Source organism: Hippocampus comes, unplaced genomic scaffold, assembly GCF_001891065.2.
Source record: "Hippocampus comes isolate QL1 unplaced genomic scaffold, H_comes_QL1_v1.1 scaffold6, whole genome shotgun sequence".
Taxonomy (NCBI): domain Eukaryota; kingdom Metazoa; phylum Chordata; class Actinopteri; order Syngnathiformes; family Syngnathidae; genus Hippocampus; species Hippocampus comes.
The window spans coordinates 258,848-280,194 of record NW_017805833.1 but is presented as its reverse complement, the minus strand read 5'-3'; the positions used below and the strand labels follow the sequence as shown (position 1 = coordinate 280,194).

Here is a 21,347-nt window from a genome sequence, read left to right as displayed (position 1 = left end):
ATCAGCTTTATGGCTGTAATCTTTAATTCAATGACAATAATGGTACTCAACGTAAGCAAAACATAATAGCTGGTACAAGTGTATTAAAACAAAAATAATTAGGTCAGCAAATGCTAATACATTCACGATTACAGAAATGGCCAACTGTCAATAAAGTATACGTTATACAATACAAATGGCCAAAGTGGAAACCAGGTCGAAACTTAATTCTACACCAAGGCATCGAGGCATAAACAAATACAACAGGGAGCTAATTCAGTGGACAGAGAATGTAACAACACCTCTGTTGTCATTTTCATCGTAATGTCAATAAAGTATACGTTATACAATACAAATGGCCAGAGTGGAAACCAGGTCGAAACTTAATTTTACACCAAGGCATCGAGGCATAAATAAATATAACAGGGAGCTAATTCAGGGGACAGAGAATGTAACAACAACAGCTCTATTGTCATTTTCATCGTAACAATCTGCAAGGTATCACTTCCTTCCGCAAAAAGATGTGTATTTAGCAATGGAATATGACAAACATACATTCTATGGATAATAAGTATGAGGACACCACACCATTACACATGTGGCCAGACAGGATAACCTCTCGGCTCACTGGGCTGACACTGTAACATGTTGTTTGTGATACCTCGACTTTAGACTCAATGGGAACTAGTGGGAAAAGTCCAACCCCTGTCTCATCATTATATGATTGATGTAATGTAAATATTTTCAAGATGGAGGCCGCTGATGTTTACAATGTGGCTTGTTTTGAGTCAAAAACGATTTCCATTGTGAGTCAATTAAGCATGATGGACCTGAGCAACGTTGGTCGTTTTAAAAGGGAATTTCCCCGAGCAGATAAAGTGAGAAAGCCTTTGTTGCCTGGCCGAGAGGGAAAGAAAAGGAATCTGAACTCTGCCTCTAAGGGTCATTGTTATTCCAGCCAGCCATGTTTGAGTGTATTGTTGTGCTTGAAGCTTAGAGCGTTACCTTGGTAACCCCCACAGATAACCAACTCTGCCCATGTACTTACTGGCCAAGCGTATTTGAAGGGAATGACAATGAGTCCATTGTTGCCATCATCTCCTCCTCCTCCTCCTCCTCCTCCATCATGAACGCGGCGATGGAGCAACTGGGAATTTCCTCCCAATATCCCGGTGCTGCCTGAGCCAAAGGTGCAGGTTCCGGTCGGGACCACGCGGGCCTGGTACTCCTTGAGGCAGGCTTGGAAAAAAGTGTCACACTGGTCTCGAGACGAGCAGCGCTGCCCGCCGCCAACCGGGATGTCGCAGCAGTCTCCGTTCAGAAGGACTCCGTTGGGGTTCTGATAGTGGCGAATCTGCAGCTCGAACATCCCCACCGTGCGTACCACCTGACAACACAGACAGAAAAAAACCTCATTCATTCCACTTATCATCACTCTTAGGCAAAATCCTCACATCTCTAAATCACTACTTAATGGGAAATTATTTAAAAAAAAAAACAACAGACTAGCTGGAGTCTAAAAATGAATGCAAATTATTACACTATCATTGATTAAAACTGTAAAATAAGATGACGAGCTGACTAAGCAGTGTGATAGGTGGAAATTAATCCATAAGCACTTCCTGGCTAAATCGGTCCTCCAGCAGCATCAATTTTTAACAAAACAGGTTTACACCAATGTATGCAACCTAACTATTTTCATTGATCAATGGCTAAAAACATCCAGACTGTTGATTATAAACTGACATGATGCCGCATGGCTGCCGCAGAGTAAGACCGCGCTTGGCACGTGAACGTGGTGACGGTGGACATTTTTTCCAATAGAGTGGTGTCTTGCCTCCCTGCCGAAATGAATGGAAAGGCCGTCAATCCATTTCAGCCTTTCTTTTTAAAAATGTTGTATTTTAATGAGGAAAAATAGCTGCATAATATTGTCCCTTATAAAAGTAAATTGTAATGACACAATTAAATAGAATTTAAAAAGAGTTCAACTGCTTTGCCACACTGCATTGATTGAATTGTCGTTATGCTGCTCTTTATGGTGTGCCCGCCTCGGCCACCTGGGGTGAGCCAGACGGATATACTGTTTAGCATTCACTCATTGTTATGAAGCCCACTAAAAGTTGTAGGCAGCTCTGCCTTGATGTAGCAGCCATTCATATTTTAACGAGGAATGTCCACCCGAGAACTGCCAGCAAAGCGCGAGGGAATGACACGAGAAGGACATAATTTGAATTAACGACAACATCAAGTGACCTCCAGCTGAGGAGCAAGCCATCAAAATCATCAACAGTGGCTGTCGCCCAGGATAATCCTTTGATTATCTCTTCTTTTCTCCTCCTCTGTGTCACAACCACACCCTTCATAGTTTTCTCTCCTGTTATTTCTCTTCCCTTCACAATACCACTGTGTCACCATTCTTTTTCTCTTCCAGCTCAAGATGGGTGGAGAACACACACACACACACACACACACACACACACATCCCTCCTGCTCTAAAACTCTCACAGGGTCTTATTAACTCTTATCTGTGTGTGTGTGTGTGTGTGTGTGTGTGTGTGTGTGTGTGTGTGCGTGCGTGCGTGCGTGTGTGTTATCTGTCTACCGGGGTGAAACAATGGCATTGCCAACAATATTTTAAAAAAAAAAGAAAAAAGGACCGCCAGTACACCCCATGAACCTTCATGAAACATTCTTGGGCAACACTGAACTAAATATGGTGAACCCCTGTTGATTTAATCGCGGACAAACAATGTAATACACAAGCAAAGCCCAAGAAAATGTGTGTGTCAGATGCAGACCAAATTCCAAGAACAATATAAGATGTTCTGTGGCCATTAATGTCCCTGAGGACACAATCTACACTAATTACAGCCCAAATATGAGGTGAAAATTGCTTGTTTTCTTAAGTGTGGTAGATTAGACTAATGTCCGAAAACACATAGGAAAGCTGCCATCTGGGGTTTTAAAGGACATTTTAAGGCCATATTAATCATGTCAAGGAGTCCTTAAAAAATGTCCCAAAGAGTTTGTCTAACCTGGACCAAATTTGATAAACTTCTACTACACAGTGAGGTGATGAGGAGCTTACAGTTGAAGCTGGGTGACTCCTAAAAGTCAAGCCGAGAAAAACACAGGAACTCCACATGAGAAAGCACTTGGTGATGAAGGCAAAGGAAAACTCTACCGAATGAAGAAACTTTGACCAGAACCAAGGTTACGTGGGGTGACCGTTTGTCTCATTTGGGGTGAGATGGAGAGACAGAGTTGATGTATCAAGGGTAGAGAGTGAGAGAGAAAACAGGGCAAATGGGTTAAATGACTGACGGAGGAGAGCAATTGGCACAACAACAGCAGTGTCATGTCCAGCTATGTGGGATGACCGTCTTCTACATCGGCTAATTGTTGTGAGATGAAGAGTCAGAGGGTAACTAGAAAATGAAAACAGGATAGAGAAGTTGAGTGACTGAAAAAAAATCTCACCACCAAAACAACACAAAACTCGAAAACTAAAATCCGTAAGAATCTAGTCGGGTAAAATGTGTGATGAGCAACAAACGCTGAAGCAACTCCCATTCCACGATTGATGAACAACTTTTATTTTGCCTTTGGAATTGCATGGCGGCCAACGCAAACATTCTCACCATTTTAAATTTAAACTACAATCATGCACTGAACCATACGACATAACCCCCGTCCTGCCCCAACAACTCATCTTCACCCAAAGGCTTGGTGGCGCTCATCACTCTGCATCCTCCTTCTTTTCTTCCTAATCTTCCGTACGTGTTTTAGTCATTCCCGATATTCCGGCATGTCAGCACTCAATCTGACCAGAGAGACATGCCGGCCGTGTCATCTCTGCAGCGGAGCCAATCCGCCCATTCATTTTCTATCCCGCATATCCCGTTCAGGGTTGCAGGTAGCTGGAGCCTATCCCAGTCGGCTTGGGGCAAAAGGCAGACTACACCCTGGACTGGTCGCCAGTCAATTGAAAGGCACAGGTGCTGAACTCACATTGCCTGCTTGGAATGCACAAGTACCATGAAACACAATCAGCTTTTCAAGGTAGAGCATTGCAAATCAAAAAGGCGCAAATGACATGCAGCATCTGTTTGTCCCAGTCACGCAAATTACAAGCTCTTCCAGATGTCTAAAACAGGACTCTATTGTCAAAGGAGACGCCACTCCTTGTAACCACCTACACTCACGTGTCCATTTTTCAAATGGCAGATATGTATTCGCCTATCCCGACTGAGAGGCCATTAAATGGGACTTTACTCCACGCCGGATGTATGAAAGTCAGCAATGTGAACCACTACTTCTACAATGGCCCACTTTACAATAATAAAGCAGTCATTTTTCCACTTTGGAAGCCCTATTTTCTGTCCCAGCGCAAGTCTAGCACAAAGCATTGGTCTAGCTACGTGCATGCGTGGACTCTTTTGGTATTTTTGTTAACATACTCTGGTAGAAATGGGCGTTCATGCCGTTGTGGGAATGAACACAGGTGACTTGATTCCCAAACAATCGAAGTGACTTCTCTTATTCCCTTTAAATTTAGCGCAAAAAAAAAAATCATGTGCAGTCTACATTGTGGAAGCATAACAGACTCGCTGGAGTCCATGCAGAAGATCGGAGTGCAACGCACATTTATAAGGAACCTCAAGGAGATCTGATGTAAAGTTGTCTGCTATGAAGTGGGCACTTTGCCTTCCACCCCGATCGAGCTTCTGTGTGTGACTACCCCAACCCCAAACACACACACACACACACACACACACACACACACACACACACACACACACACACACGCACAGTTGTGCCGCAGACAGTGGGGAGCTTTTAAAAATATCTTAAAGATGATGAGACTCATCAGAGGATTTGATGCACGTTGCATATTTATGAATGACATACGATGACATCCATCAAACATATCAGCAGAGCGCAGAATCTGTCTGCCTGCCTCTGGATCAAAAACCACCAAAATCGCATCACACCACTTGCACCACAACTTAGACCTGCTTTTAGCTGGTCTAAGATATAGTCTACTGTCTGTCATCAAATTATCAGATGCACTTAGAAAACTCCATCAGTCCACCGAAACACCCAGCATGGCGTAGCATGCTCTGTCAAATTCCCAAACATGGCAAACGAGACTTGCCCCGGTACAAAACTCAAGATGCGCCAGTTTTTACAAATACATGTGCGACTTTGAAAAAAGAGCCCTTTGTATGTTGGACAGACTTGTCTTGCAACGTAACCTAAACAATGTGAGAATAATTTGGCTTTTTTTACACCTTAGTGAACCTTCACTTCCTCAAAAGATGAGGTCCGCCATCAGAAAACAGCTCATAGACCTTCCCCGGAAACACACGTGCCACACACACACACACACACACACACACACACACACACACATGCATATAAATAGAGAAACACCCGAACATTCAACATTCATATACTCCAGAGTTTTCTTGGCAGTGGCCTTTGGGCTTCACACACGCACACAAGAACCAGAAGCTAGATGTGTGTTAGTAAAACACACACGCACACACGCGCACACACTTACATATACAGGACATGGAGCACCCACTTCTGGGCCCGCCTCACATCAGAGACATTATTCAGTGCCTGACAGCTGCACAGTATAAAATCAGCATTTCAAGACCACACTCATTCTTCCAATTTTTTTCATATAAATCGCTCCATAAAACAACACCGACATTTAAGTAAAATGGTGATGAATAAGTGACGGAGGTTATTAACAATAGCTGATACGTCAAGCAACTGCAAGTAAAATGAGATCATTGGCCAGTTCATTATGTACACCTTCGATACAAACATGATTTGACAGATATAATGCTCACTTTTGCTTATCTGGTTCAATGACAGGGGTGAAATATTAATGACGCTTGTGTTTGTGATTCCACAATACTGCAGACTCCTCTTTTCTAGAGTACTGTGCTTGTCCTCAGTCACGGTTGAGTTGAAGCGTACCCCAGTTCAGTTTTGAGCGAGTTTACCTGAGTCAGACTCAGAGCAATCCTTCTTAAAGTTCTGTGTTGGCATAACAACCAGACACCTTGACATAGCCTGGAACACAGGATGGTTTCATATATTTCTATATTTGTAACTTGAAACCTAGCCTAGTTGACTTAGGGTGAGAGGCGGGATACGACCTGGACTGGTCGCTGGCCACTCGCAGTTTATACGGTGGCATAACAACCAGACACCTGAACATGTGGCCTTGTGGGTTTTAAGAGTGGAACACAGGACAGTTCTGTACCTGTCTGTGTAACATGGAGTCTATCTCTGCTGACTTTGGGTGAGAGTCAAGAGTCATCCTGGACTGGTTGCCAGTCAATTGCAGGGCGCAGATATAGGCACATAGTCAAATAATCACCATCACCATCTTAAAATGAGACTAAAAAGCATGTTTTTTAAATGAAGGAAGAAGTGAGAGTACTTAAATATAACAAATGCAAATATAAGAAAATCTGCAGGCTCCACACTGGTATGCCGGAACCTAGATTTGAACCATTAACCTCAAAACTGTCAGGCACATGTGCTTCCACAACTGTTCTACACATGCTGTACACACATGCACAACAAACTACAACCCCAATAATGAGCAAATACTGTTAAAGTTATTTTATTTTTTCAGTTGATGTATTGCAACCTCATTACACTTAATGAAGTGTCAAATGGGTGCTTATACAGAACATATCCCAATACATATAAAAGCTGCCCATGTCCATTGGCATTTTCGGTCAGGCATATAAATTGTAAAAGAAAAAAAAATTACATTTCATTTGAGAAAAATACTCTTAGAAAGCAATTCCCATGACGTTGCATCAATGCATGCAGTAAAACCAGAATTGGTGCGGTTCTCCGAGTAAGAACAACAGGTGGGCAGAGCGCCACAGAAGAAAACCGGCAGCACAAAACAAATGACAAAGGGAGACAATGACTTGCAAATGCGAATTTAAACAGAAGTGGGTACCAAAGTGTGCCATAAGTCAGCTGATGTGCTTTAAGTGTTGCTGCAAATAGCACTTAATCGTCGGCTTACCTGTGGTTGCATGACGAGCGCGACGAGGAAGATCACAACCCGCTGTAGGTGGAGGCTCTCTGTGTGCGCGGCAGGCTTGCCGGTGACGCTGTTGGGCTCCGGCCGACTTGTGCCTTCCATCCTGGTTTCGGAGGAAGGCGATGGTCGCCCCCTCCACCTCCACTCCTCCGCCCCTATTCCGAACCGAACCTTTGACACCCCTTTCTGGTTCCCACTTAGTTCATCCCTGCTTTGATATGCACCCGCCGCGCATACACCTGCGCCCCTCCTGAAAAGTGTCAGTCTACAAACGCACCACGACCATAAACGTGCCACCGGAGGGTAGCTACGGTTCTCCTTCCTCTTTAAAGCGGCTTTAAAGGTCCAATCTGGCGGCGAGCTGGACTTGAACTCTCATCCCAATTAGGTCACTCTCCCTCTCTCTTCAAGGCTGATCAATCAAGCCCTGAAGCAATCGAACGTGTTCCGATTCTAGCCCATTTTTGTTATTGTTGTTTTTGTTGTTGTTGTTGTTGGTTAGCCTGAAGTTTATTTTCCTTTGTGCGCTCCTCGTGCAAAAAGCGGCCGGCTGGTCATTTGTCGAGCGCATACAGAGCCTGGCGGCGAGTCAGTGTGGGAAACAATGAGAAAGAGAAAGAGAGGGCGAGAGAGAGAGAGAGAGAGAGAGAGAGAGAGAGAGAGAGAGAGAGAGAGAGAGAGAGAGAGAGAGAGAGAGAGAGAGCGCACGGAGGGTGTGTCCTGAAGCAGAGACTATCAGTCTTTCAGCGCCGGCCCGGAAGATTTCCATCGGTGACAAAAGCTCCACTTTCTCTCTCTCTCTCTCTCTCTCTCCCCTCTCTAACTTTGGTTCATTACGCGTCACGGAGGCGCCCCCCGTCCAGATTATCCATGCGTAAAGTCTTTACGCAATCCACTGCAGCCTCTGTTTGTTGTCCTTTTACATCAAAAGCTTCGCATTGTGCCAATTAGCAGCGAGGCCGAGGATTTACACCGGCTGGACGCCGAGGGCCCCATGTGTTACCCCACCCTCCCCCCAACAATCACCCCAAAGCCAACCTCCCCCTTTCTACCAAATAATGTCATTTAAATCAGGGGCCCCCAACCTTTTTTGCCCCATGGACCGGTTTATGTCAGACAATATTTTCAGGGACCGGCATTTAAGGTGTGGCGGATTAAGACAACAAAATAATATGGTATGAGCTGCATGAAAACTGTGGCGTTTTCGAAATATAATAATAAACACAAGGAGCGTCTAATCTGGCCGCAACACTCCAATCGCTATGGCAATGTTTAATGCCTTCAAAATACGATACAACGCAAATTCAAAGTGCATGAAAATGACGACTCACCACAGCACCGAGCTTGATTTTCTGCAACCAGACGGTCCCATCTCGGGGTAAAAGGAGACAATGACACCTCAAGTGTGTGGTTTATGTCCAGTCTACTTCGTAATTTTGTTTTCGTCGCCGTTGCTGCAGAAACCCCCCGCCTCACACAGGTAAGATGTCGGAAATAGCAACAGTGCTATTGTGGCGATCTCAGAGTATTCAGCCATAACTTTAATCCAGTTGTCTCAAACGTACTTTTAAGGCCGCCGTGATTTGCGATGTCCAGCAGTTTTTTTTTACTCATTTTGCGAGCTTCTGTGTTTTGTTTTGAAGTAATCGGTCACGTGACGGAGAAGCGTGGCTTGTTGTGTGTCAAGTGTGACACAGACGGATGTAACGGAGAATCCGGTAGTTTTTCAAAATAAAACATCTTTCGTTTTCCGAAATAAATCGGAATTAAGGCAAGTTCTTTCTGTGCGGCCCGGTACCAAATGCCCGGCGGACCGGTACCGGTCCGCGGACCGGTGGTTGGGGACCCCTGATTTAAATGACAAATCCAGTCACTGCATTTTAGTGTGACACTTCTTGCTGGTGTTCAATCAAAAAACTCACCGGTAATAATATTGGGTTAAGCTGTACAAAACAATGACATGATAGTTTAGGAAGAAAAAATCTGATATCACGAGTGAAAGATTATTTTTTTTTTACAATTAAAAAAACATCTGAGATACATATAAACACATGTACTTATGAATTGCTTGCGCTGATTCCGAATCTGCCCTCATTTTTTCTCTAACAAATCAGGTTTTCATAACAAGAACAACAACAGTAACAATAATAATGTATTCACTAATATTTCTGAAGTATGGATTAGGTTCAGGAACAGGTTAAAGTGTTTTTTCAAAGCTATAAATAACAAAAAAAATAATAATAATAATAATTCTGCATTGCCCAAGCTATTACAGGTCAAACTTAGGAACAAGAAAGAAAGTATCTCATAAACCTGTAGGGGGAAAAAAAGGTAAAGATTTTTTAAAATCACTGTCAAAAATACTTTTCGTGACACATAAAGCCATCTTTGATTGAAATTTGCTACTGACCAATGTTGCGAATGATTATGTCTCAATCTCCATTAAGGTGTCATGGGAATTGTAGCCATCCATCCATTTTTTTATAGCACTTTTCTCATTCAGGTCAAGGTCGAGCTGGAACCTATTCCTAACTTACTGGGCGAGAAGCAAGGTACAACCGGTTCTGGTCGCCAGCCAACTGCAATGGAATTATAGTCATCAATGATTCTCAAAATGTGTCATGAGTAACATTAGTGGTATGCAAAAGAACCACTGAATTACATTTTCAAAATATGCACATTACAGTGGCCCAACTGTTTCTTTTTAATCAATACGGTACATTTAAGTAGTGGCGACTGGTGGATATAGTGTGCCAGGGCGATACCCCAACCATTCAGATGAGTCACCTGTAATAAGATAAATAAATAATGAAAAATTCAAATTAGAAAGTTGAGCATGAAATAGTTAATGATGCGTAACTTTGAATGTGTTGAAGGACCCAGCCAACGAATTGTTTATATCTATCTATCTATCTGTATATACAAATAAAAGGTCTACTCATAGGGCAAACCCAGTGTTGGGGTAAGCAACGGATACATCTGCCATCTAGTGGTGATTGGTAATATAACAACTTAAAACTGCAGTCAACCCCTGCATGTTTGGCACCCGCAGAATTGCGTATTCGTGGATGCTGTTCTTTTTCTTCATTTAAAAAAAAAATATATATATATTTGGGATTTTTTTTCTGCCACTTTCTCCCATTTTTCATTAAAAAGGTACACTGAATGTTTATCCGTTTTTTTAAACGGGTTTGTAAAAGAACAAAATATTCCAAAAACTTCTTTATTTTCTTTTTCTATATCTATCCAATAATTAACCATTTTTTTAAATCCCCCAGCCTAACCTGCCACTCACCATCAGAATGAGTGAGCCAACCTGTAGCTGCTAATCTCCCTAATAACACCAACAGAAACAAGACATAAATATAACAAGAAAATATTTTCAGGGTATTGCGCACATGCACATAGCATATTTTCCACAGATGTCCACACAATGTACCTTCTATATCGCCGATGGTGGTCTTGTTGCTCAAGAACTTCCCTGACAACCGCTGGCGTTTCCTCGGGCCCCTGGCGATCGCCATTGACACCACCCCCACACCCCCCGACCCGCCCAACCCCCGGCAGGGGAACAGAGAGGACCCTTGAGGAAGTGGGGGCCTTGATTTGCATGCCAGGGCTGTGACCTCAGTGCCCGAGATGAATTCTTAACCAAGGCAAGCGGAAAGCGACATGACAGGACCAAGTCTGTGATCCACAGCTCTCTGTGGAATCACCTGAGGAAGATAATAATAGCGAATAAGCAAGATCTAATTACCCTGTTTTGGAAAAAAAGGAAATAAAGATTCATCATGCTCAATGTAAATAATCTGTATCCCCTTTACAAATGAATGCAGGTCTCAAAATGCTGACACAATGAAGCTGTCCGTCATACCCGGCATCCCACAAGGCTCGCTTCTTTGTCCTCCTCCCGTTGCTTATAAATCAGGGTTTGTTCAAGTTTTTTTTTCCAAAAGGATGATTATCTTTAGTGGAATGTTCCTAACTCCTGTTTCCAAGACAGTGCCTTATTGAGTGGAAAAATAGTGCCCAAAGGAGCTGTGCCCTGCAATGTATTGCTGATGTCATTTTCTTTTCTGAAACAGTCATACAGTTTTTCTTAAATGTAAAATCAGTTTGTTCTGTGATCAAGATGACCAACGCAGCTCATTCCAACATAACGATACCCTCATCGACCAATCACACACCTCCTCACTCAAATTGGATGTCTGACGTAGTACCATCTTTTACACATAACCGATAATCTGACCTATGATGACTTTTGGTTGGGTAGGGAGAAAATCACATCTCTTGTTGTTATGTAAATATTTTAATGCATCATAAGTGTTTTTTGCTCCTTGAGGTCACAGGATGCAAGCAAAGGACTACTTGTCTATGACGGTATATGAAGCTCTTCAACTCACTTCAGCACCAAGATTTAACCATGTTATATTTTTATTTATCTTATTTTTACTGGCTGACCATGACTCACCTCAAATGGGTCGATGACCCACTTTTGGGTCCCAAACAGCCTTTTGGCTTGGACGCGTTGTTGACCCCTGCTGCACATCAATTATGGGAGAGGAAAAAATAAATCGCCATATGGAAGTGTGATACAGTGTCCTGCGATTGGCTGGCAACGTGTTCAGGGTGTGTCCCCCACCTGCTGACCAAAGAGAGCTCCAGCACGCCTGCTACCGTCATGAGAATAAACGGATTAGAAATAGCATGGTATTGTGATACTATAAGAACGTTCATCTCATCATGAGTTACTCAGCAATTCCCAATCCCTTAATTTTGTGAATCAACACATTCCTTCATGCGATCATGACATCCGCATCATAAAACTATGCCATTTGCGGCCAAGATTCTCCAAATATAACCAGCCTTACAAACAAGTGTGTCGGAAAGGAAGCAGACCGACAGAGATCCAGTTTGGAAAAAGGGGGGGCAGGGGGCGGAATCATCAGGGAGATTTTTTGCGTTCTCCTTCTTTTTATTTGACTGCGCAGTGACGTCAAGACCCTCCCGGATGTGAGCCGACAGATGAGTCCCTTCATGCAACTGTAAGAACACTGTGCTGGTGAGTAGGAAGGTGCTAGGCATGTTGCCAGGAGCAGGCAACACACACACAGGCACACACATATGACGCCCTGGGGGCTAAGGTCAGCACTTTCTCAAGGCAAAATAAGGGAGTGTAGAAAGGCTTGGGAAAGTGACGGAAGAATGTGCATTTGTACGAACACAGTCGAGGTGACCTAAAGACAATAACTCAGGGCACAGTTTAAGTCCACAACAGGGGGAGGCCTCACTGTGTGTGAGTGTGTGTTTGTATGTGTACGACAGTCACCCACAGTGTGTCCAAATAAAAACGAACTCACGCTCAATCCACTCAGTGTTTGCAACACATAATTACACTGCACAAGAAGAGAAGGCCACAGAGGATACGGTAGGCAAACAGGAATTGGGAATGTACTAATTGGCACACTACTGTGAGCACAAGTGGCTGTTAAATTTCATTGAGATTGATTCAACCCTGGAATATCAACTCTGAGTGCCCATAGTCTTCTGATCGACCCCGGTCTTAACAAATATTTTCCGCACGAAGGCTGTTTAGAGTATAAGGCACACCTTCATTGAATGGCTTATTTTTAAATTGTTTTCATAGCTAGGGTGCGTCAAATTATACGGCACAGAGAATAGAAGCCACAATAGTGGCTGCGGTTGTGTTATGCATCCACTAGATGGAGCTACGCAAAAGGGAATACAATACAATACAGCTTTATTTTTATAGCGCTTTCACAACCGCTGAAGCTGTAACAAAGCGCTTGACAGAACATTTCAAATACGACATCCAAGAAATCAGAATAATGATCCATATGTAAGGTACATCGGATTATAAAGCGCACTGTCGACTTTTTGAGAAAATTGAATGCTTTTAGGTGCGTCTTATAGTGCGGAAAATTCGGTACAGCAATTCATTGGAGCCAACATGTTTTGACATAGATCAAGCCACAGGTGGTAAATGTTCTTCATTTCAATTCGGGAAAGGTTCGTCATAAATTGTGGTTTTGTGGTTAAGGTTTCGTATTTTTTATGAGGATTGCGTATCCAAACGTTCCCACATAATTTTGCAGTCTAACGTCTGTAGCCAATTCTCAGCTGAATGACCTTAAATTTTACAGATGTTTTAAGAACGAATAAAGTTTAATGTTACGCTTCGGTTTTACTTTTAGGTAATACATTTGAGGTAATACACACTGAAACACAGAATAGATTAATTGAGGAAATGCAATAAAACTACACTCAGTTCAAAGCAGATTTATGAGTGTGAAGATTTGTGATATGGGTTGCATAATGAATCCCAGTATGAATGTTTTCGCAATTTTGATTGCCATAGGAAATGTACTCGTGATAATTTTAAGTTTTTTTATGGTGTAAAAACTTTTTGAAATACTTTGCATTTCCATATTTGTATAGGAAAACATATCTCAGCTCGAGGACTTGAAGTCATATGTTTGTAATGGAAACTCCAGCAAAATGGTACCACTTTATAATGGTAACATTACGTAGTGTTTATAAACTGTTTCCTGATCAATGTAGAGAATAAAGCTTTAACATTAAGACCTTTTGTAAGAACAAAAACAAGCAAACTGAATCCAAAGTAACGTCTGCTTTTAACATTGTTGTAAACGGACAAGTTTTTTCAAAGTAAGAAATATCACACCAGGTGACCCTTTTAAAAGAGTAAATAATTATAGAATACAGCCTATTGTGCCGGGGTCACCAACGTGGCGCCCAAGGGCAGCCACCTTTCTCGTAAATTTACAACATTATGCTCAATTAGATGAAGCCACACAATGTGATAAAAAGCAAATAAGTTATTTAAAAGCCATTGATAGTAATTAACCACCACAGAGAAATGAAGGATGATTCCACAAAAGATGACTGCACTATGTAGTAACTTATTACCTATCTTGACTGGAAGGTTGCCTCCTGTCACACTTAACTCAATAACCACAACAAAGGCGCCACCTGCTGGACTTAACACTCAATGATGAGTGATGAGTGATGAGGCAGTACATTTTCGGTCAGTTTGTTTTTATTGTTAAAAAAATCAAAATCAAAAGCTCCAGGTGTGATGTCTGACAGACCAGACGCTGGGTGCAATGCTTTCACAAATACACAGTACAGTAAAATCAACACTTGAGAGTAAATAAGAACGAATAAAGTTTAATGTTACGCTTCGGTTTTACTTTTAGGTAATACATTTGAGGTAATACACACTGAAACACAGAATAGATTAATTGAGGAAATGCAATAAAACTACACTCAGTTCAAAGCAGATTTATGAGTGTGAAGATTTGTGATATGGGTTGCATAATGAATCCCAGTATGAATGTTTTCGCAATTTTGATTGCCATAGGAAATGTACTCGTGATAATTTTAAGTTTTTTTATGGTGTAAAAACTTTTTGAAATACTTTGCATTTCCATATTTGTATAGGAAAACATATCTCAGCTCGAGGACTTGAAGTCATATGTTTGTAATGGAAACTCCAGCAAAATGGTACCACTTTATAATGGTAACATTACGTAGTGTTTATAAACTGTTTCCTGATCAATGTAGAGAATAAAGCTTTAACATTAAGACCTTTTGTAAGAACAAAAACAAGCAAACTGAATCCAAAGTAACGTCTGCTTTTAACATTGTTGTAAACGGACAAGTTTTTTCAAAGTAAGAAATATCACACCAGGTGACCCTTTTAAAAGAGTAAATAATTATAGAATACAGCCTATTGTGCCGGGGTCACCAACGTGGCGCCCAAGGGCAGCCACCTTTCTCGTAAATTTACAACATTATGCTCAATTAGATGAAGCCACACAATGTGATAAAAAGCAAATAAGTTATTTAAAAGCCATTGATAGTAATTAACCACCACAGAGAAATGAAGGATGATTCCACAAAAGATGACTGCACTATGTAGTAACTTATTACCTATCTTGACTGGAAGGTTGCCTCCTGTCACACTTAACTCAATAACCACAACAAAGGCGCCACCTGCTGGACTTAACACTCAATGATGAGTGATGAGTGATGAGGCAGTACATTTTCGGTCAGTTTGTTTTTATTGTTAAAAAAATCAAAATCAAAAGCTCCAGGTGTGATGTCTGACAGACCAGACGCTGGGTGCAATGCTTTCACAAATACACAGTACAGTAAAATCAACACTTGAGAGTAAAGAACACAAAAATGACAACAACAACAAAAAAAAAAAACATCCTCAGTTTGTTTCACTGCTGCAAACACACCTGTGTGAAGAGGTGACCAAGTTATTTCTTGGCGAAGGAGATCTTCATGGCGTTGCTCTGCGTAATCTTGAAGCCTTGCAGCGCTTCGCGTGCGGCGCCGGCCTGCACGTCGTTGTCAAACTCCACGAAGGCGATGTCGTGCCGGCCGGGGACCAGACGCACTTCCTTGAAGCCCGGGAACCTGCAGAGCAAACGACAGACGCTCTGTGTTTAAAATGCAGCTGAATACAAATGTGCATGTTATTAAATGCACTGAGTTTTTACTGACTGGTTGAAGAGCATGGACAGCATAAGCTCGTTGGTCTCTTCGGGCAAGTTGGTGAGGAAGAGGATGTGATTGGGAGGATTCTCCGAAATCTGGAAGCATAAATGAGTTACAAACACATCGTGCACATCTTTCCCAATTTAATATAATTTTGACATCAAATTTGATGTGGTTGTTTTTCTTTTTTTGTTTCCCTTCACACAATGTAATGTAAATGAGGACACAGTCACCAGAGAGAGAGAAAAAAAAAAGCCCCTAAAAGACAACAGACAATACCTGGTGGTGCATCTGTCCGGGCATCATCTGACCGTGACCCATGCCACCAGGGGGCATTTGACCAGGTGCCATCCCTGGCGGGGGCATCATACCCGGCGGGGGCATGTAGGGTGGCTGTCCTGGCATGTGCATCATGCGGCCCCCCTGGTTCATCTGTGCCATTCCCTGCAGAGGATGTCAATAAAAGTAGTGACGACAGCCCAGTGATTTATTTTGGTAGACTAGAATAAATGTTATAAATATAAGGGTATGATAAATACAATTGTGTGCATCTTACGGGCATGCCTGCAGCCGCGCCACCGGCCATGGCGGCCGACTTCTTGTTCCCGCTCGATTCTGACTTCGGAGGCTTCTTCTTCTCCTTCTTACGATCGCGCTCGACATAAGTGCCTTTCATTTTGGCGATGATGTCCGAATCCTGATTGGCATACTGGATGCGCTGCGTAAAGAGTTGATCCCAAAAAAAATCATCAAGTTTTTTTCTAAAGGAGGTATGTTAGGTGGAAAAAAAAATGAATGCCACCAAGGACATACCATGGGTTTGTCATAGAAGGGAAATCCCTGCATGGATCGGAGAGCATTGGAGGCGCTGTTGACTTCTTTGAAAATGACAAAGGCCTGACCTTTCATTTTCAAAGTACGTGCAACCAAGATGTCCAAAATCTGGCCAAACTGAGAGAAGATGGCGTACAGAGACTTCTTCAACTCTAGGGAAAGAAAACAGATACATCATTCACATTGCACACCTTTGAAAATAAATTGCGTGATCTTATGTGAACTAAAAATATTAATAAACAAGTCATTAATAGCTCAGGACTAAGAACAGAACGGGGATATCGAGAGGGGGGGGGCGTACCCTGTTCTGGGATATACTCCATCGCATGACCCAAATAGGAGAAGCACTGCAGAAAATTGATGGATCTAATCTTCAAACAAGAATTAACCTATTTTTATGTAATTATATACTGGAGGTAAGTGCCACGTAAATGAGTTAATTATGTATAAAGGTTCCTCCATTTCAAATACAAATAGCATCGAACTTCATACTACCTTGAAATGATGTTTAAAATGTATATACATGAAAAAGTAATTCATTAAAAACTTTATGGGCTGCAGCACTCATAGGTGGTTAGGTAGTCGGCGGTCCTCACCATCTTTCTTAATTTTCTCGTTCAAGTTATTGATGTAGATCGTGTGATTAAGCCGAACCTCCGTCGTGGCCATCTGAAAATTCGAAAAGAAAATGCTTCACGTGGAATCGACAGAACAAAAAGCACAGAAAACGACATTTAATCGACTGGATGAACAGTGAGTATTAGCAACCGCCATTCACTTGAACGGCGTGGGGTTACCCTTAGCTAAATAGCTAATTCTAATGCAGCATTAGTAAGATAAAAACCTACAGTTTGTTGTACAGAAACGTGTGAACCACTTAAAAGAGGAAATAAAGAATCATGCTCACCAAGGCTTGTAACGAAATAAGAGAATTAGATGTAAAACATAGACTTCTAATAAAAGACCAGTACGTACCTTGAACGCTGAATGAAACGCGGATGGATCCGGCGCTCAAGTCTCGCGATAAAATTCAAGCAGTTCTTCTTCGTCGTAATTTCGACAAACAGCATTTAGATGCATTACTGCCACCTTCAGAGGTGATTTCCATATTGCATTTTACAATACATTAACAAGCAGACGTATGGCAGTACTGAATATGGAACATCAAGTTTATATGGTTACTCGACAAGGTTTTGAAAATGAGCTCGTTAAAACACCAGTGTTTTGTAAATAATAATGCACTTTGAGAATCGAAATTTCCTACAGGGGGCGATAATGCATGTTCGGCGATGCAACCCGCCGAGCACAGGAAGAAGAACGTTGGAAGTTGCCAAATTTGGTCAGAAAAACCGGCTTCGCTGGTCAGAAAAGCTACTTCGCAAGAACTTATCAGAACGAATCACTATGTGCAACAGAACAATGCGAATAATGTTTTTAGGTCATAATCGTCAAGAGAAGACGACCACGGCTTGTTAGCACATAATAACGAACTTCTTAAGCTGTTGTGTTCGTTGCAGAAAGAAAGGTGTGCGTTGTTATTGCACGGTGCCGGACTGCAAGTTAATATCAAGCGTCACTATCCCTGACAGGATATCAGAGGTTATGTCGGGGTTACACATGTCCCCTCTTCCTCCACCTCCTCTGCCACCTCCTCCTCCAGCACCTCCAGATTCAACCGGCAAAAAGAAGAAGTTGTATCAGACGATAGGAGGCGGCAGGAGCCCACTGGAAGGGGACAACACAGAGCCTCTCCTGCTCATCAGTCAGAGGGAGAGCAGGTGACCGATGAATAATAATAATAATAATAATAAACTTAGACCAGTTGTTCTATTGTTATGACAGTATCCCTTCCTCTGTATCAAATAGATCACATGAGATTAAGATCACTTGCATGATTGGCGACGGCTTTAGGCATCACAAGCATGCACAACAAAACCGAAGTGTCATCATGCAAGAAAACAAAACATTGAATTATGTCTTTGAATTCATTCATTCATTTTCTGAACAGCCCGTCCTCAACATGCTTGATTGTTTCAGTTTAACTCTTTCCTTATGCCAAACACAGTAATTATACAGTAAATGTAATTTATTTTTTGTATGTTTCAGTTTCAGCCGAGCTCTCCACTGGACTCTGGTAAACACGTACGTGCCTTCTCTCATCCAAGACGGCCCACAGTAAGTGCGGAATGCTTGTCAAGTACTGTCATGCTCTGCCTTTGACTGATAGCATACTTATGCAACACTGGAAACTCTCGCAATACTTTGACGTCATTATTAGGCATACTGTACTGTATTTGCCAGGGTGTGTCTGTACGCCGATTGTGTTTTTCTGTTTACTTTGTAGGTGTGGCTTGGTGGCCTTGTGGATGGCCGCTCACCTGCGGCGAGCAGCCGTTGACATGGACGACGTGGTTCAGGTTGCGCTCGGCCGAGGCTTCACAGCACAGGGGGAAATGTTCTCAGGTAAAGAAAAGGAAGATAAAGTGTACGTGTGTCTGTATAGTACTGTGACATATCAGTGAGGTTCTTCTTACACATACAATTGAAATGCAAATAACCAAAACATTCACAGAACTATTGAATCACACTCATTCTCAAGACTGAATCAGTCACTTGTGCATGAAAGTGTTTCATTAGTGTGTGAGTGCGTTTCAATCGTGAGAGTTCCAGCACTTTAGTAGTGTGTATGAGTGTTTCAGTAGCAGATGCAAAAGTCTTCAGTAATATGTATGAAAGCATTTCAGTAAAGTGTCAGAGGTAATTCCTAATGATCTCCCTGACGGTCTGTCATATCTTTTCTTTGTCAGCTCGAAACATGGCGTTGCTGGCCGAGGAGGTGTGTGGCTGTAAGGCGGAGTTGCTAGCGGGTGGTTTGAGTGGCAAAAATGCCAACAGGATCGTCGCACACTTGTGGAGCAGACAACCTGTTCTTATCCCGTATCCATTTTTTAAATAGTATAGTGTAAAAGAAGACATCTATCCATTTTCTAGAGCGCTTGTCCTCATTAGGGTGCCTGGATCTCATGACATAAGAGTAGATTCTTCTTATGATCGCCCATAAAGTGAAAGCATTTTCAATTGTGGGGGCAGCACTTGTGCCGTATTACTGAACACAAATACAGATGTCCACTGCATCAATTTCAGGGAGCAATCGAGTATGTGCTGCGAATCAGAAGTTATTGTTGCTAATCTGTGCATCCTAAATAATCCGATGCAGCTCTGCTTACCTCTTTAGTTGATAATAGGATTTTTACGTGGATGCATGATAGTGTTTCAAAGAATATTGTCCGACGATCACTTGAAAGTGGCTCTGGATGTGACTGTGTCACGGATGCAGAACTTCCGTGCAAGGGTGGTCACTATGCAAATTAGCCTCATTATGTCAAAGTGGAGTCCAAGGGCAGGACGGCTTGCGGATGGACACATTTTCAGTTATAGGCTGATCACAAAAGATTTACTGGACAGACTGAGCCCAGCCGCAAAAAGCTTAAAACGAGGAAATGTGCGCCTTGATACTGGCCACCCAGATATGATGAAGACTACAACCATGAGCCTTGCGAGCGTGGCGGCCACAGGGCTCACTGGGCTGTAGCTTCAGGTAAGAAATGTATATATATAAAATAAAGAATAATTCATACAATTTCATGGATCAAATATTACACTTGATGTTGATAAATGTAGAAGATCAGATCCTCTGATAGAGCCTGACCGGCCATGCCTTTCTTTACCTTGCAGGTGTTCTCCTGGGTATGAACCAGGGGGACATAGGGACAGAGCCCACACAGCCTGACCCCACTCTGCCATGGATTCACCTGCGTGGACACTCCAGCTCCTCCTCATCTTGTCCCACTGTGGACATCTCACGTCTCAGAGAGATTTACATCCTGGCCAAGCAGGGGAAAAGTCTGCGCTACCAGCTGTGGAGTTTGGACAGCGTCGCTCGAAGCAATGAGCAGCTGAAAATGATGGACCCACATAGATGCAGCGACGGAACACAATATGTGCTTCCCAAAGGTGGAGTCGAAGCCGGGTTGGCTGGTCAGGCTGTTTTACTGTATGTAAGGACAGAGTGTGGAATAGACAAACGGGAAGTTTTAAAAGGTCAGCAGTGATGGCATTTGTGTCTAAATACGGACATATTGTTGTACATATGTAGAAGTAAAGTCTGTGTTAAAAAATGGTAAAAGGACCGATTCAACTCCTTTAATAAAAGTGCAGACATTAAAAATAAATGTGTTGCTGTGAGTTATGTACAGTACCTTTTTTTTTTTTTTTGCACATCAAGTAGTTTCCTTTTCTTAAAAACCTTTTCATGAATCCAGATTTGCTTCTAAATTCTTTATATATGTTTGAAGATAATTGCATGAAAATTAGCAAAGATAGAACTCAGTTAGCAGGGATATCCTTAACCGCTTTTGCTATTTCAAGTTTTTGAATTTTTGGGGCGTGGCTAAAACCGGTTCCATTGATATACCGGTAGTTGGGCTCTGGTATGACGCGGCCCAATTCTCCCAATTTCAGGAACAAAAAAAGGAGCTGTCATGAATAAGAAAGAGCCACTCTCTACAGCCTTATTTCCAGTTTATTGCAATCCGTTACCTTCATTGCAAAGAACAGTCCATATCAAATGTAACCTGTTGCAGTTTCTCCACATAAAAATACACTTGTGCTTATAGAATATAAACATCACTATATTCAGTTTGCTCACACAAGAAATCACCCGGTTAGGAGAAGGGGGGGAAAGAACTTGTTAGCTGGTGAACATGCATGGAAGTAGTAATATAATACTTTGTAAACAAGTCGATGTTGACTTTTCAGAGATGACTAATTTCCTGTCCACACACACACACACACACACACACACACACACACACACACACACACACACACA

At 42.2% G+C, this 21,347-nt stretch overlaps 3 protein-coding genes across 3 annotated transcripts in view; 1 reads left to right on the top strand and 2 right to left on the bottom strand.

The window, feature by feature from the left end:
* Nucleotides 1-7,997, bottom strand: part of LOC109526336 (protein jagged-2) — a 40,031-nt gene extending 32,034 nt beyond the window's left edge. The window contains exons 1-2 of the mRNA XM_019887576.1: nucleotides 7,052-7,997; nucleotides 1,028-1,366 (exon numbers count right to left, since the gene is read on the bottom strand). Of these exons, the coding sequence (XP_019743135.1) occupies nucleotides 1,028-1,366; nucleotides 7,052-7,171 (459 nt within the window). The 5' untranslated portion in view covers nucleotides 7,172-7,997. The remainder of the gene's footprint in view (nucleotides 1-1,027; nucleotides 1,367-7,051) is intronic.
* A 7,161-nt stretch (nucleotides 7,998-15,158) lies between these two features.
* On the bottom strand, nucleotides 15,159-17,542 carry snrpa (small nuclear ribonucleoprotein polypeptide A). The gene is made up of 7 exons (XM_019887676.1): nucleotides 17,432-17,542; nucleotides 17,053-17,125; nucleotides 16,436-16,608; nucleotides 16,179-16,340; nucleotides 15,902-16,066; nucleotides 15,629-15,717; nucleotides 15,159-15,541 (listed from the first exon to the last, which is right to left on the bottom strand). The coding sequence occupies exons 2-7, from the start codon at nucleotides 17,123-17,125 to the stop codon at nucleotides 15,382-15,384; spliced, it is 822 nt and encodes a 273-aa protein (XP_019743235.1). The 5' UTR covers nucleotides 17,432-17,542; the 3' UTR covers nucleotides 15,159-15,381.
* Nucleotides 17,543-17,636: 94 nt separating this feature from the next.
* actmap (actin maturation protease) lies at nucleotides 17,637-20,705 on the top strand. The gene is made up of 6 exons (XM_019887675.1): nucleotides 17,637-18,234; nucleotides 18,563-18,631; nucleotides 18,801-18,919; nucleotides 19,264-19,393; nucleotides 19,984-20,054; nucleotides 20,192-20,705. The coding sequence occupies exons 1-6, from the start codon at nucleotides 18,059-18,061 to the stop codon at nucleotides 20,566-20,568; spliced, it is 942 nt and encodes a 313-aa protein (XP_019743234.1). The 5' UTR covers nucleotides 17,637-18,058; the 3' UTR covers nucleotides 20,569-20,705.
* The last annotated feature ends 642 nt before the right edge of the window (nucleotides 20,706-21,347 follow it).

Excerpts from the sequence above, each read along its gene's own strand:
- snrpa (XM_019887676.1), bottom strand. The coding sequence starts at position 17,125 with ATGGCCACGACGGAGGTTCGGCTTAATCACACGATCTACATCAATAAC. Across the intron at positions 16,067-16,178 it reads GCGCGGCTGCAGGCATGCCC|GGAATGGCACAGATGAACCA; the intron begins GTAAGATGCACA and ends CATCCTCTGCAG. Across the intron at positions 15,542-15,628 it reads CTGTCCATGCTCTTCAACCA|GTTCCCGGGCTTCAAGGAAG; the intron begins GTCAGTAAAAAC and ends TTTGCTCTGCAG.
- actmap (XM_019887675.1), top strand. The coding sequence starts at position 18,059 with ATGTCGGGGTTACACATGTCCCCTCTTCCTCCACCTCCTCTGCCACCT. Across the intron at positions 18,920-19,263 it reads ACAGGGGGAAATGTTCTCAG|CTCGAAACATGGCGTTGCTG; the intron begins GTAAAGAAAAGG and ends TTTCTTTGTCAG. Across the intron at positions 19,394-19,983 it reads AGACAACCTGTTCTTATCCC|ATATGATGAAGACTACAACC; the intron begins GTATCCATTTTT and ends CTGGCCACCCAG.